General features: G+C 37.0%; 1 protein-coding gene across 1 annotated transcript; it reads right to left on the bottom strand.

Annotated features, from left to right (window-relative positions):
- Positions 1 to 6,469: 6,469 nt before the first annotated feature.
- On the bottom strand, positions 6,470 to 8,554 carry LOC108344955 (putative UPF0481 protein At3g02645). Its single transcript, XM_017583497.2, has 2 exons — positions 7,580 to 8,554; positions 6,470 to 7,487 (listed from the first exon to the last, which is right to left on the bottom strand). Exons 1-2 carry the CDS (start codon positions 8,361 to 8,363, stop codon positions 6,658 to 6,660), a joined length of 1,614 nt encoding a protein of 537 aa, XP_017438986.1. The 5' UTR covers positions 8,364 to 8,554; the 3' UTR covers positions 6,470 to 6,657.
- Positions 8,555 to 16,199: the final 7,645 nt, after the last annotated feature.

Genomic DNA, 16,199 nt, shown 5'->3' with positions numbered 1-16,199 from the left:
ATGGACGACCTGTATTAATCAAGGTTACTCGACACTGTCGGTCGACACAGATGGATGATCTGTGGTCACAAGGGTGATCGACACAGTATGTCGACACAGATGGATGATCTGTAGTCACAAGGGTGATCGACACAGTAGGTCGACATTGATGGATGATTTGTAGTCACAAGGGTGATCGACACAATAGGTCGACACAGATGGAATGATCTGTAGTCACAAGGGTGATCGACACAGTAGGTCGACACTGATGGATGATTTGTAGTCACAAGGGTGGTCGACACAGTAGGTCGACACAGATGGATGATCTGTAGTCACAAGGGTGATCGACACAGTAGGTCGACACAGATGGATGATCTGTAGTCACAAGGGTGATCGACACAGTAGGTCGACACAGATGGATGATCTGTAGTCACAAGGGTGATCGACACAGTAGGTCGACACAGATGGACACAGATGGATGATCTGTAGTCACAAGGGTGATCGACACAGTAGGTCGACACAGATGGATGATCTGTACTCACAAGGGTGATCGACACAGTAGGTCGACACAGCTCAACGTCGACCAGAAATCTTCCCGAATGAAAGTATTTCAATTCAAAGAATTTTACTAGAACACCAAACGGTCAAGAACCGTTTAATGTCGGACGTACGTTATCATAGAGAAATTCATATTCAAGCTTCACTTACATTCACTCATTTCTCCGCACACATATATATATTTCATATTTTCAAATACTCATATCAACTCATACTTATGATCATATACCAACAATCAAATAACACAGTTCATACTTCATGCGACACACATAATGTTCATACAGTACACGACAAACATACGAATTAAATTATTAAGCTTCCCTTACCTGGATAGCAGTGTACTCCCAAATGCAAGGTTTTGGTTCGACCTCTAACAGCGTTCTACACCCAGGTTCACTCAACAACTTCCAGTTAGTCTAAAACACCAAAAAAAATCAGAATAACTCAGACCTATAACCCATGCATGCAACCAAACTAGGGTTCGCATGTAACCAGAAAAGATAGACGGTTGACGACGAGAACTTACCAGTTCCGATCCAAAATCTGTTCGGTCCAAAAGGAAGATCACAACTGGACGAACGTCCCTACGATTCTGAAACGTGATCGGAGAAGGAACCGGTGAGTTACAGAAGAGAGAAGTTTAGATGTTTTAGAGAGAAGTTGGAGAAGATGAAGAGTTGAGGTTCTGAGGAAGGAGATGAGAGGTTCAGGTGAGAGGAAGAGTTTTTCGAAACTCAAGTTTTGTTCAGTCCACGTTCGAGCGGACGAACGTCTCTCCATCCGACACCTGTACACTCACTCTGATTTCAGAACCTTCCAACGTGACAAGTGGCGCTCGTGCATGCAGCGGTTGGTGCGTTTTTAATGCACTGAACGTGTGACGAGACGCTTTTATGGAAGCTGACAGGTGACTCAGCAGTGTAATAATTACAGATTTGACATGTTAATTATGTTTAAAATTTCGAGATCTCACACAAACACATTGATATATAGTTTAGTTGAAGTTTTAATGTTAATTAAGAATAAATATGACTATGTTAGATCAAATAATTAGGGAATTTAAATGGAATGACTTTAATCAACAATAACTTACATTTTCTATAACTACAAAAATTATGAAATGTTATTTTTTTTTAACAATTAATAATTTTGTTTAACATTATATAATTTTTTATTTAATGGTAATTAAAATACTTTATTATAAAAATAAAACTGAATACATTTAAATTATTTTATAAAATAATAAAATGAAACCAATTGAATAAAATTTATCGTAGGATAGGGTTTATCCGCTCGTCATAAATTGAACGGTCTACAACACACGAAAAATCTAATCAATTTAAAAGTCATTATATATAAAATATCAATCCAAGTCAAATTAGTATGCCGAAAACAAAGTTCACATGTCATTGGCATTGGCATGTGTATGTGCTGCCACTGTTTTGTTTTCTTGACATATTTTTCTTTTATATATTTACCCTAAAAGAAATTATAATTATTGAAAAATGAAGTGTCAAACTAAATAGAATATTGTTATTTTGAATAATATCTCATAAAAATGTAAATAAGAAACATCTTGTGATGATGTTTTAGCATCGATACATCATCGTGTCTATATACAAATAGATAGAATATTTATAAATATTATATTTAAGGTTTAGCATTGTATAAAACAATTTTTATTTTAATCAATTAAAATTCTCAAAGTACCAAATTTTATATATTTTTCTATTTTAAAATTAAATGACACAAAATCAAAATTATTGTTTCTGAAAATATTTTTTTTATTGATGGAGATTCTGGGATTCAAAATGTTTTTTTTTAAACTTTATTTTTTTATTCTTTGATTCAAACTTTTAGTTTTAGAAACTCATAATAATCGCTTTTTGTAATTCTTTTCTAAGTTGTATTTAAAATTTTCGAGTTAACTTGTTCATCTTTTGTAATTTTTCTAATGTTTTAATCTTTGACTAGGGTGTCAAGAGTTTTGGTTGTGATACATGATTTAATGAGTGGTGGTAGAAGATTTTATAGAATAATCTTGTAGAGTGCATTATATTTTTCAAAATTTTTGTAAAATTATAAAATATAAAGGATTTGTCTAATCAAAGAAATTAAGTAAATGGGTGTATCTCTTATGAGAGTCAGTGAGTATAAATTTATGTGCATCATTCTCTCTCATTCTCTTTTTCTATTCATTTTACCTCTAATGCATATTATACATGTCATAAACAATGTATCCTAAAATATCTTTTAATTAATTTGTTGTGATATTGATCAATCAATTCAATTATCACTTTTCATCTTACTCTGGTGACTGTTTAATTCATCCACTTTTCTCAAATTTAGTCTTATAATTCAAACAATTGATATAAAAAATAAGTGTTTGAAAGTTATTCAGGTTGATGGTTGAAAATCTTATATCGAGATAAAGTGAATTTAGAGTATATGTGAGTACAAATTTTACCTTTCAAGTTAATTTTAGAGTTGAAGGTTTAAAATTTATTTCTTAATATTAATAAATATTTTCAAAAATAAAATACAACTTTATTGAAGGTGCATGGACCATCTATATTTTGTAAGGTCAATTATTAGTTTTTAAAATTAGGCTTAATAGCCTATTTTATTTCCAGTTTTGACGATAACTTTTTCTCTCTCTCCTCCTCGCAACAAACATTTTTCTTCTTTTGTTAGTCTATCTTTTTGTGGAAAGGACATAATAATGATATTGTTTCCCGTCTTTAAGAATTGCATATGTTATGTATTAAATTTAAGTCATTAATATTTAAAATAAAATATTATTTTAACAGAGCTTTTATGAATACATTCATGTGATAACGGTAGTTATATGATAATAAAATATTGAATATTGTAGAAATTTAAAAAAGTTCTGAAAGGACAACTCTTAATGCTAAAAATATAATTTTCAAACACAAATATATTTTATTGCAGAGTATATTTTATTCATTTAAAAGTATTATAAAAAGCACCCCAAAATGTAGGTAGCGTGGGGAATTAGTTTAAAGCTATGAAAAACAAGTTTCTCCAAACTGGGTATTCCTCACTATTTCTGAAAACAAAAACTTATGACTAGCTTTTGGAATCTGCATTGGGTTCCCATAAGGGTTAAGCGGGGAAGGATGAAGAACTTATACTAGTTTAAAGAAATTTGATCTCTTCGGGGAAAGTCATAGAGGGAGCGGCTGAAGAAGAATGGAGTGATGATCTGTCTCAGTTGTTCACTGGGTCCAAGTTTGTGTAGCAGATGGAACAGTGAAAGAGACTGTTACACCGAACGGCAGAGGACACTTAAACCGAACGATCGAGGATCTCTATACCGAACGGTAGAAAACTGATACATCAAATGATAGAGTAACGGGTGAAGAGACGGCTGCACCGAAAGGTAGAAGACCCAAAGGTACACCTTGTTGATAAAAAAATAGTAAATTCTAGAAGTTAATTCGTATTCACACCTATCTTATCTAAATTAATGTTTATAACTCATACATAAATTACTTTTTCTTTTAAAAGTAAATCATAAGAAAATCTTGAAAATTCTGTTCACCATGCAAAATATGTAGTGTAGTCAAATACTATTATCTGGCACATAATTAATGCTATGAACAGTGTCAATCACACAGTAGCATATATTACACGAAAGTATTAATATAGTTTGATACTGCCATTAATAAATCTAGTGACAGATTCAGTACTCCTATTATGAGTTTGTTGAATTAGTTTTTTTATTTCTTTAAAATGTCATTATCCTGTAAAATATAATGTATTGCTTTCTTGTCTGTGTTTTTTGACTAACCTTAAAGTAAGTTTCTTAGACATTGTTTCCAAATTGGTGTTGCATATGAGGCATGAAAATTTTGGTCTTTTATTGATTTATTTAAAGATTGTTCTTACTCTCAAAATATTCATGTTCTTATGTTTTTGTTATTACTTCCAAAATCTGTGTTTTTCTTTATTCAATCACGCAATTTTTGAATTACATTTTAGTGTTTTTTTTTTCAGGAAACAAAAACAAGGTTTGTGTACTGAATAGTATAATTAAAAGTTAAGAATTTTTTGTTTGAATTTTAGTTTGATTAATTTGTTCGGTTGATAAAGATGAAGTGTTTTGTGGTTCTTATGCTTATGTTCTTACTCCCAAAATTTGTGTTTATTTTTTATTATGGAATTTTTGGATTATATTTCTGTGTTATCTTTTTTTAACAGATAGAAAAATGGTGAATATTATTGTTAAGTCAATTTATTAGAAGTTTTACCTCGATTAAAAATAAAGTCAATATATAATATAATATAATTAATATATATATATATATATATATATAAATATAAATAAAAGTAGATGTAATTCTCATCTTATAAATTATTTTTATAAGATTGAGTTAGGTTTAAAGTTTATTTCTTAATACAATTTTATAATTTTATATTTTCCTTTGTGTATTTCATAAATGACTTTTATTTTTTCTATGTTTTATTTTTATTTGTTTTCTCAGGTTACGTATGAATAATAAAAGGGTGAGGTTTGTGTCCAACTTTAGGAATATGAAACTTAAAATATATGATAACATTTAAATTTCTTTGTACTCATTATTCTGAAATTAAAAGGATATGATAACACTTATATTTCTTTGTACTCATTATTTAATTCATTTAAATTTGTATGTATTTAAGTTTATTTATCTAAAATTTGTATGCATTTAAACTTTTGGGAGCTATTTGGTTTTTAAAATTATTTTTAGTTGTCTTATTATTACATTTTTAATCGTTTGGTACATTGTTATGTTTCTTGAAAAATTATCATTTTGATGATTTCTTAGATAATCATTGGACCCTTTGAAACAAATTCGATGATGATTGTGATTAAATACAATGAAGTATTATTCTTTTATATATATATATATAAAACAAAAAGATAAAAATATAATAAATGTATCAACGAAAAGTGTACACGTATATTGTCTTAAGTGAAGTCAATTTATAATTTGTCTTTTCTCCCACCCCACATGAAATTCTTATCGCCCACTTGTTTCACACTTTTATCACCCAAACCTAACACAATGTTAATTTTCTTTCTCTCATATTTTATCTATTATCTTGTTATACCTAACTCCCTTTCCATCCCAATCATATCCACCCATCTCCTACACCATTCTTATCACAACAAATTTAAAAGTTTTTTTTTTTATATTTTTTGTCATTACAGACAATTTAAAATCTCAAACTACACTCCATCAATTCAATTTTCAAAATCAATTGTCATATTAATTTACAAAACTAAAACCGCTTTATCTATTTACAAATTTCACACACAACTTCGTGAGATCATCTTATAGCCCAAAAGTTTGATTACAGTTTTTTTTTTTTTTTTAACTATTTTTTTTTTTTAATTTATGTACTAGAAAGAGAGGTAAAACTGTATCGGTATATATTAACTATTTAATTATAATGTCATATCAATCTGATTCTTTATATTTACTTTTCTGAAAATTTAACTACATATGATAACATAATATATATGTTAGTATATTTTAAGAACCCTAAATACTTATCTTTTAGTTGTATACACGCATATCAGTTATAAATTGTCTAGATAACATAATCTTTAACATAAATCAAGCTCATCAAGTTTAACAATTACAAGTCCTTTTGTATATATATAAAACTTTTAACTTATATGAATTTTTTTCCACTGTTCTTAGCGTAATAGCTAAACTCAGACTTGAGGAGTATACGAAAGAGAGAAATATATATCATATAATTGATGGTTTCAGTTGGATAACTCATCAAACATTCATAATAACATCCTAAGAAAAAAATATTTTAACACAGATGTTTTAACAACAATTTAATATAGAATATATGTCATTTTGGTTATTAATTTATTATATTTGTTGTTATAATATATCTAAACTTAATGAAAAATTAATAAGTGTGCTGTATTAAAATATTATGAAAAAAACTGTGTTAAAACGTACATTGTCAATATTCTATGAAGGTATTGCCTAACATTCTATGAAGGTCTTACTTGAGCTGTACTTTTTATTTTGCAGAAACATGATACACTCCCAGCAAGCTCTAGCAAAAGTAGAAAAGAAAATGACAACATCATTCGGGTGCAAAATACCTATGACAATCATAAGCTACGCAAAACGTTTCAATGGCCGTCATGGCCAAGAGAACAAAGGTGGCAAGAAGTGTGAAGAACTTCCACGACCTGTACACATAATCCGTTGAGGCCTTGAAGAAGTTGGCCTTCCTCTTATCATGGTAGTACTTGTTCACTTTATTGATAGTCTCATCTAACTTGTGTGTTTTGGTGGGTCCAATGGATTTGCTCATTCCGTTGAATAGTTCCTCAGTTTCTTCCACAGTGAGAGTGCTACCTGACTCTATGATTCCTGCCTTCATCAGCAGCTTCACATCCTCCACAGTGTCTACGATTGCCCTCATAAGTTCTGTGTACCTCGTGAAGATGAGAAAGTCTGGTTGGGTCAAGGCCTCGTAAGCCACAAGGTTTCTCATTATCACTTCAGAGTTCACGTCCAGTTTCACCACAGGGAGGTAAAATATGCCCTTAGTTTCGTCAAATTCAATGGCCATGTTGCCACCTTCCACAGGTTTGAAACAGACCCCGGCTGAATGAAGTTCACGCACACAAGGAATGTTGATAATCATAGGAGCTACATCTTCTTCTTCTTCTTCTTCTTCTTCTTCTTCTTCTTCAGAAAGTTTTGGATGAGATGAAAGAGTATCAAGTTGAGAGGAAACTTTTAGCACTGGATCTAGGTGTCGTTTAACGGGTTTCACAAAAGGAATATTCACGTCCTTCAGCTTGTTCAAAGAGTCTACTGTCCATGTTAATACACCTTTAACTTTCTTAAAGGAAATTGCCATGGCTTCATAATTTGAGCTTTTCTGGACTGCAGCAGAAGTACCTGTGGTAGAGTCAATATTACCACGAAGGTTATTAATAGAGACCATGATAATTTTGAATCATCTTATATTTTCTCTATTATCCCACACATACCTTCGCCTTGTTCAGGTATCGGTGTTTCAGCCTTTACGGCGTGAGAGACAACCAAATGGTACATGAGATCCAAGACATGGTGATGCTTTGATACAGCTTCAGAGCAAGTGATGGTGTGAGTAAACTTAAGAGGAGAGTGTTGATGACAGAATGACAAGAGCATCGAACCCAAGTACTCTTGAACAGAATGAGCAGGTTCGGAGCTTTCAAACAGCAAGATCTTCAACAACGAGTAGGTTGGAATTTGGTTCTCCACCATGAGGATGTCCCTTATGGTGGCATCCCTAGCTAGCTTCACACCAGATAACTGAAGTGGGTCTTCTATTCCCATCATGAAAGAGCCAGATAGTTTCTCATTGAGATAGTTGTGGTAGAAATTCAACAAGAACAAAGCATCAATGGCCATGGAGTATAACAAGGTTTCATCTTTGAGGTCCAAGTATTTGTGGTAACTAGCACGGATGAAGGTTGCTGTGTGGCGGAATTCTTCGACTACTTGTTTAAGGTCGTGTTTGTTGAAGTGGTCCAGAACCGCTTTGGCAGCAAAAATCTTGAACCTTTCCATGGGATAGAGCTCAGGGCGAAAGTGGGTGTATGGACCAATGGCTATAAGTTGGGGAGAAAATGCTTCTGGTTTGGCAGAGCTCAAAGATTTGGGAACATGGTATATGCAAACAGGTATTTTTTTCAAGATTGAGTTGTGGGTTTCACTCACCATTTGATTGATTCGGATGACCCAATGGTCTTGGTCGGATTCTGAACTGAAGATTGATTGAGAGGCCATCTGGGATTTTGCTTAATTTGGGTGATGATATGCAATGGTATTTTGCTTAATTTGGGTTAATTCTTCTCGGCTTCTTCTTTATGAAATGGTATTTATACAGTTTCTTCATAACTATTATGAAGTAGAAAGATGATAAAGAAAAAGAAAGAAGTTTGTGAAAGAATGATTATTGAAGGTGATATCAGAAAATACTAAAATTATGAAAAAGTGTAGTTTGAATAATTTAGAACTAGTTTTATACAAAAGTTAACTCATTCTAAATATCTGGTAATGGATCAACAACACACTTGTTTCTACTCTTACTCTCCCTCCCACTCTTTTATTTTACAATCTATGCCAAATAAATATATTCTCAGCCCAATATTTTTAATAATTACAAGGAAACTTTTGGTATTTTTACCTTGTTATTGCTTGCTTTTGTTTTTCTTATTTCCACGTTATTTTCAACATAAAATACTAGTTTTTCTTATTACCTTCAATAAAATAATGTGACCATCATTTTTATTTTTTCATTTTCAATTAATTGTCCAACTTGTTTTTTTTAATATTTTTAAATACATCAGTCAACTTACTATTGGAAGTTGACCGACAAATTTAAGAAGATTGACTACTATTACTATAGTATAAGATTGAGTCTAAATGAGAAGTTATATTCAATATCCAATGTCAAATAGGTACCAGTCAAAATATTAATATTTATAAAAAAATAATAAATGTATAGCGAAGATGACTAATACATTGTAAATTGAAATATCAATAAATAAAAGTATTCTTATTGAAAACAAAGAAAAACCTACTGCTTTAATGAGTATAGTAAGTTATAAATTTTGCCTTGTTAGGACATGTCTTATATTACTATTCAATTGAAGTAAATAATGGTGGAGTTATCATTATTTTTTTTTGTGATAATGAATATATGTATGTTGTTAAAAAAACAATTTGTTTATTTTTGTGGGATCTCAAAGGAGTATGAAAATATAAGAACATGAAGAAATAGATAGAACTCTAATTACTTCGGAATTCGAAAATCGTAACATTTTGACACAAAAATGTAAGAGGAGGGTTGATTCATAACATCTTGACTTTTGGTGAAAGAGGATTGAGAAATGCTTACGCCATGAAAAGAGAATATATATAGCTTGAAGAAATGATTAAAAAGGAACGAAATGAAACTATTTATATGAATGCGCAATAAATATTCTGCACGGTATATGTACAAATCTCACTAATGTGTAGTTGAAAAATAAATGCCAAAATCAATATTTTTTATTTTTGTAACTATAATCTAAAACAATTATGAAAGTAAAAACAATTATGTAGAAAAGTATAAACATTTGAAATATAATATTTAATTATATATATATATATATATAAATACGCAGATACCATAAAATATATAAATACATATACAGAAATATAAATATACAAATGGATACACACAAACAAGGTTTAGGGTATAATTTTCTTCGGCTTCTCAGTATCTGATATTTCTGTTCATGTTGCTTAAAAGTAATATATTACAATATAGTTATTTACTTAATAGAATATTTATCATGATAAAATCTTCCTAGATATGTATTTTATACATAAACATGTGTCATTCACATTCACATTTGTGTATAAATTACAATTCGCTTTAATGGAAACAATAATTCATTCCAATATACAATTCTATGAAATTTGCATATAACATACATATGCAAATCCAAAAAGTTAGGAAAAACTACAATAATTTAGACATTAAAGGATATATTTGTTTAGCCAAAAACAATACAAGATATCAGTTTATTAATAAGAAACCTATTAAAATCAGTATCAAATAATAAAACCAACATTCAATTCATGAATGAGTTAGGAATCACAATTTTTAAAAAATATAATATAATAACTATAAATATATGCATGTGTTTCAATAACTACAGATTTATATGTTTCAAATCTGAGATATTATTTTTTTTTTATCTTCAGTGAAACATACATATTTATTCAAAAGCTTGCTAATTATGAGAAGGGAAAAGAAATTAGTAGTATACAAGTAAAAAAATTAACTAAATAATAATTAAGGTAAGAATGCATTTATAATATTTTCTAATAAAACTCTTGTCCTTTACACCCTTTAGAAATTTATATATATTTAATTTCAATTAAAATAAAAGGTTATTTGATTTGACAATATTAAACCAATCATTGTTACATACCTGTCATAAAGAATTTTTAATTTTGGATTATTTGAGTTATATTGGACCACAAAGTAAATGGTAATTAATTCAACTTTTTGAAAAAGAATTGTACCTATCATCACGTGGATGTGTTTGTGTACATACATTTTAATAAGCAATAAATAGCAATAGATATTTCCTATTTCCTTTGCACATCAAAAGGTCCATCAAATTAAACTGAAAATAAACATTATAACTTATAATGGCCATAGGTTTACTTTTGCATGATCTTATCTAAAATGAATTACTTACCAGGAATTCAATTCATACATAGGAATTCCATTAATACAACAAAATTTACTGTGTAATTAATGAAATTTATTCATACCATCAATGGCTGTCTTAGTGTAATGATATTTGAATTATAGTTATAATTACATATTGTTATGTAGTAAGGATATTTATGTAATAACATAAATATCTTAGATATTTTAGACAGTTAAAATATCAGTCAAAGCCACTAACCACACTTTTAGGTAAGGTGGTTATTTTTATTCTTTATAAATACAGTGACCGGACCCAAGTCCAGGTACGTTCTCTTTAGGCTCTAGAGATCCTGAATAATACTTCAGAGCAGTATCCAATTACTCTCTTCTGAGCTTCAGCTCCATAACTCATATCTGACTTGAGCGTCGGAGTATCTTTGCAGGCACCTCCCCCTCCTTTGGCGAGTACGAAGGACAACAGTTGAAGAAATGCAAGCATCCCAGACATCCAGGAGCAACAGAGACACACAGGAAAATGTACACCGAAACATTTTGGCGCCCACCGTGGGGCCGAGTGCCAACCCAAAGAAGCCACGAGAGGAGCCTCGGCCTTGACGAATCCCTTCTTCAGATAAAGCTACTGCCGCATCACTGCCAGGAATCTCCTCCGCGAGCCATTGACGCCACCGCGAGCACCTCTGCGAAATCGCGCCATTGAGCACCTCCGCTAAATCACACCCTTTGCGGGAGAGAAAACTTCTTTCACTGCCTCTTTTAATCTCGACGCCGTCACCCCAGTTTTCCCTTCCATTTGGAGGAAACAACAATGTCCCAATCCAATTATTCAAGAACGGGTTGAAGACTGATGCAGGGACTGTGACGCATCGGAACTGTATCTGGTTTCACCGTCTCCCTTGTCGGTAAACGTGGGAAATCTTCGTCGAAGAGGGCTGCCGCCTTCATCATCGCCGCTGCGAAGATCAAAACCACAATTCCAATCAATGAAAACCCAATTACAACAGAAATCCCTAATTTTCCAATTTCCACAAAATCCCATACCCCAAAATCGGAGAACAGCAGGAACCCTAAACCCAAAGCTCAACGGCGCCGCCACTTTTTCAAATCACTGCGTCGCTGCCCTCGCCACCTTCACGAATTCAAAATGGCGAACTCTTCGCATAGGAATCGAAACCCCAAGGATCAGAATCGAGATGAGAACCGAAAACCCTAAATTCCCAAACTCGGAGACAAGCCATTTCGGTGCCCCCAAAAAAACCGCGTGTCGGACCCATTCTCCACGTCTTCCGCAAAAATCGCGCCATCCACGTCTCGTTCGGTTCCGCAACAATCGCGTCATCCACGTCTTGCGCACGTCCAGCCTCGCGTACGTCAATGACGCTCATCCTGAAACGTCCGCAATTCAGCCCCTCGTACGACATCAACGTTCGGCCATTGCATTCCTCTGACGTTCGGCCTAGAGCGTTCGTCATTTGGTTCAGCGAGCGTTCGCAAAGCGCTCGTCAATTCGTGTGTACGAGCGTCCACACTGCTCGACCGCTCGTGAATTCTCGTGTACGAGCGTTCCAACCCCACTCAACAATCCTTGTTAACGAGCGTTCAAATACAGCTCGACAAGCCATGTGACAAGCATTCACGTGTCGAGCGTCCAAACCGCCCTCACGCCAACGACGTTCGTTCTATTAGGGCCAATCGTTCGGCCATTAGATTGTCGAGCATTCGTCTCTTCGCTCATCATCGACCTCACGTGCTACTCAACCGCTCGACAATCAGTATATGGACGAGCATTCAATAAGCAGACCGTTCGTCCTCACCCTTCGGAAATATGCGAACGCTCGACACTCAATGTGGACGACCGTTCAAACATCAGCCGCTCGTCCTCGTCTTTGAATCCGAACGCTCGACACTCAATGTGGACGAGCGTTCAAACAGCAGCCGCTCGTCCTCGTCTTTATATCCGAACGCTCGACACTCAATGTGGACGACCGTTCAGTAAGCAGACCGTTCGTCCTCACCCTTCGGAAATATGCGAACGCTCGACACTCAATGTGGACGACCGTTCAAACATCAGCCGCTCGTCCTCGTCTTTGAATCCGAACGCTCGACACTCAATGTGGACGAGCGTTCAAACAGCAGCCGCTCGTCCTCGTCTTTATATCCGAACGCTCGACACTCAATGTGGACGACCGTTCAGTAAGCAGACCGTTCGTCATCACCCTTCGGACTTAAACGCTCGACAGTGCCTGTGGACGAGCGTTCAAGCAGACAACCGTTCGTCCTCAAGCGCCGCAAGTTCAGACTCGCGTACGTCAAGGACGTTCGTCCTGAGACGTCCCGCAATCAGCCTTGCGTTCGGCCTTTCGGTTTTGAGGACGTTCGATCTCTATCGCTCGACCAAACTTCAACACGAGCGTTAACAAACCGCTCGACAATCAATGTGACGAGCGCTCAAACCGTTCTCTCGCCCAGCCGCTCGACTCTCCACTTGGTTTAGGCCGCTCTAAAAACAACGGGACGAACGTTAAAATCATCCCCGACGTTCGCCCACTCGATCACCAGCGACGTCTCTTCTGAGCAGGAACGTCGACAATCAGTGTGTGCGAGCGCCCAACAGCCCACGTTCGGCCTCGACGTTCCTGCTCGAACGCTCGACTTTCTACCTCGACGTTACTGCTCGCACGCTCGACAATCAGTGTGTGCGAGCGCCCAACAGCCAACGTTCGGCCTCGACGTTCAAGGAGTCGAATGCTCGACAATACCTGTGGACGAGCGACCAAGCATTCAGCCGTTCGTCCTCGCCTTTGGGTTCGAACGCTCGACACTCAATGTGGACGAGCGTTCAAGCAAAAGACCGTTCTCCTCGCCCTTGAATGCGAACGCTCGACACACCACGGCTACGAACACTCCACGACGCAAGTGACGTTTTGTTCTATCGGCCTCAACGTTCGGCCACCTCAACCATTCGGCCACCAGTCTCAACAACGTTCGGCCATCTTTGGCCTCGACCGTGCGGCCACCAGGTTTGCAAACTTGACCAAACGGTCTCACCTATATGCTTAATATTATTTCTTACAGTGCAGATAAGCATACCTTGTGCGTAAAAGCGAACACCTGAGAGTCGTTCATCCTGAAGCACTCCTAAACCCAGCAGATGTTCGCCCAAGAACACCCACGTGCATAAAGGGATACACTCCCGCTGGCCGATGTTCGCCCTAGAACACCCAGCTGCATCGAGCAACACGTGCATAAAGGGATACACTCCCGCTGGCCGATGTTCGCCCTAGAACACCCAGCTGCATCGAGCAACACGTGCATAAAGGGATACACTCCCGCTGGCCGATGTTCGCCCTAGAACACCCAGCTGCATCGAGCAACACGTGCATAAAGGGATACACTCCCGCTGGCCGATGTTCGCCCTAGAACACCCAGCTGCATCGAGCAACACGTGCATAAAGGGATACACTCCCGCTGGCCGATGTTCGCCCTAGAACACCCAGCTGCATCGAGCAACACGTGCATAAAGGGATACACTCCCGCTGGCCGATGTTCGCCCTAGAACACCCAGCTGCATCGAGCAACACGTACATAAAGGGATACACTCCCGCTGGCCGATGTTCGCCCTAGAACACCCAGCTGCATCGAGCAACACGTGCATAAAGGGATACACTCCCGCTGGCCGATGTTCGCCCTAGAACACCCAGCTGCATCGAGCAACACGTACATAAAGGGATACACTCCCGCTGGCCGATGTTCGCCCTAGAACACCCAGCTGCATCGAACAAAGGGACACACTCTCGCTGGTAGATGTTCGCCCCAGAACACCCAAACAATCAAACTTAGGGGACCATCCCCATAGCCTAGCTTATGTTCGCCCAAGAACATCTACTTTCAAAGAATCTGTCGTTCAACATCGAAGGCGTTCGTCATTTGGTTTCAACGCTCGACATTCAATTGTCAGCGAGCGTCCACTCAGTCAGTCGTTCGGCTTCAACGCTCGACATTCAATTGTCAGCGAGCGTCCACTCAGTCAGTCGTTCGGCTTCAACGCTCGACATTCAATTGTCAGCGAGCGTCCACTCAGTCAGTCGTTCGGCCTCAACGCTCGACATTCAATTGTCAGCGAGCGTCCACTCAGTCAGTCGTTCGGCTTCAACGCTCGACATTCAATTGTCAGCGAGCGTCCACTCAGTCAGTCGTTCGGCTTCAACGCTCGACATTCAATTGTCAGCGAGCGTCCACTCAGTCAGTCGTTCGGCTTCAACGCTCGACATTCAATTGTCAGCGAGCGTCCACTCAGTCAGTCGTTCGGCTTCAACACTCGACATTCAATTATCAGTCAGCGTCCACTCAGTCAGTCGTTCGGCTTCAACGCTCGACATTCAATTGTCAGCGAGCGTCCACTCAGTCAGTCGTTCGGCTTCAACGCTCGACATTCAATTGTCAGCGAGCGTCCACTCAGTCAGTCGTTCGGCCTCAACGCTCGACATTCAATTGTCAGCGAGCGTCCACTCAGTCAGTCGTTCGGCTTCAACGCTCGACATTCAATTGTCAGCGAGCGTCCACTCAGTCAGTCGTTCGGCTTCAACGCTCGACATTCAATTGTCAGCGAGCGTCCACTCGGTCAGTCGTTCGGCCTCAACGCTCGACATTCGATTATCAACGAACGTCCACTCAGTCAGTCGTTCGGCTTCAACGCTCGACATTCAATTGTCAGCGAGCGTCCACTCAGTCAGTCGTTCGGCCTCAAAGCTCGACATTCAATTGTCAACGAGCGCCCACTCGGTCAGTCGTTCGGCCTCAACGCTCGACATTCGATTATCAACGAACGTCCACTCAGTCAGTCGTTCGGCCTCAACGCTCGACATTCGATTGTCAACGAACGTCCACTCAGTCAGTCGTTCGGCTTCAACGCTCGACATTCAATTGTCAGCGAGCGTCCTCATGATCGGCCTCGCATGCCACTCGGCCTCTACCGCTCGGTCATACGTATCCTCACGTTCGGCCTCACTTGTTCCAGCTTTTTGCCGTTTGGCTTCGCCTCCTTTTGGTCCATCAAATTCAACCACTCGGTCACGTTCAATCCACACATGAGCAATGACCAGGAACACGCTCTCTAATTACAGCAAAGACAGCCTCCCTCAAACTCATAAGTCCTATAGTTACCACGTCAACGGTTAACTCGGACTTGGGGGGCATGTTATGTAGTAAGGATATTTATGTAATAACATAAATATCTTAGATATTTTAGACAGTTAAAATATCAGTCAAAGCCACTAACCACACTTTTAGGTAAGGTGGTTATTTTTATTCTTTATAAATACAGTGACAGGACCCAAGTCCAGGTACGTTCTCTTTATGCTCTAGAGATCCTGAATAATACTTCAGAGCAGTAT

Source organism: Vigna angularis, chromosome 8, assembly GCF_016808095.1.
Source record: "Vigna angularis cultivar LongXiaoDou No.4 chromosome 8, ASM1680809v1, whole genome shotgun sequence".
Classification (NCBI taxonomy): Eukaryota; Viridiplantae; Streptophyta; class Magnoliopsida; order Fabales; family Fabaceae; genus Vigna; species Vigna angularis.
The sequence above is the reverse complement of the archived record's forward strand: the minus strand, read 5'-3'. Positions and strand labels throughout refer to the sequence as shown.

What these genes read in the sequence shown, in the direction of transcription:
- LOC108344955 (XM_017583497.2), bottom strand. Translation starts at nt 8,363, where the DNA reads ATGGCCTCTCAATCAATCTTCAGTTCAGAATCCGACCAAGACCATTGG. An exon ending in GATACCTGAACAAGGCGAAG is followed by an intron (nt 7,488 to 7,579) that starts GTATGTGTGGGA and finishes ACTCTACCACAG; the next exon opens with GTACTTCTGCTGCAGTCCAG.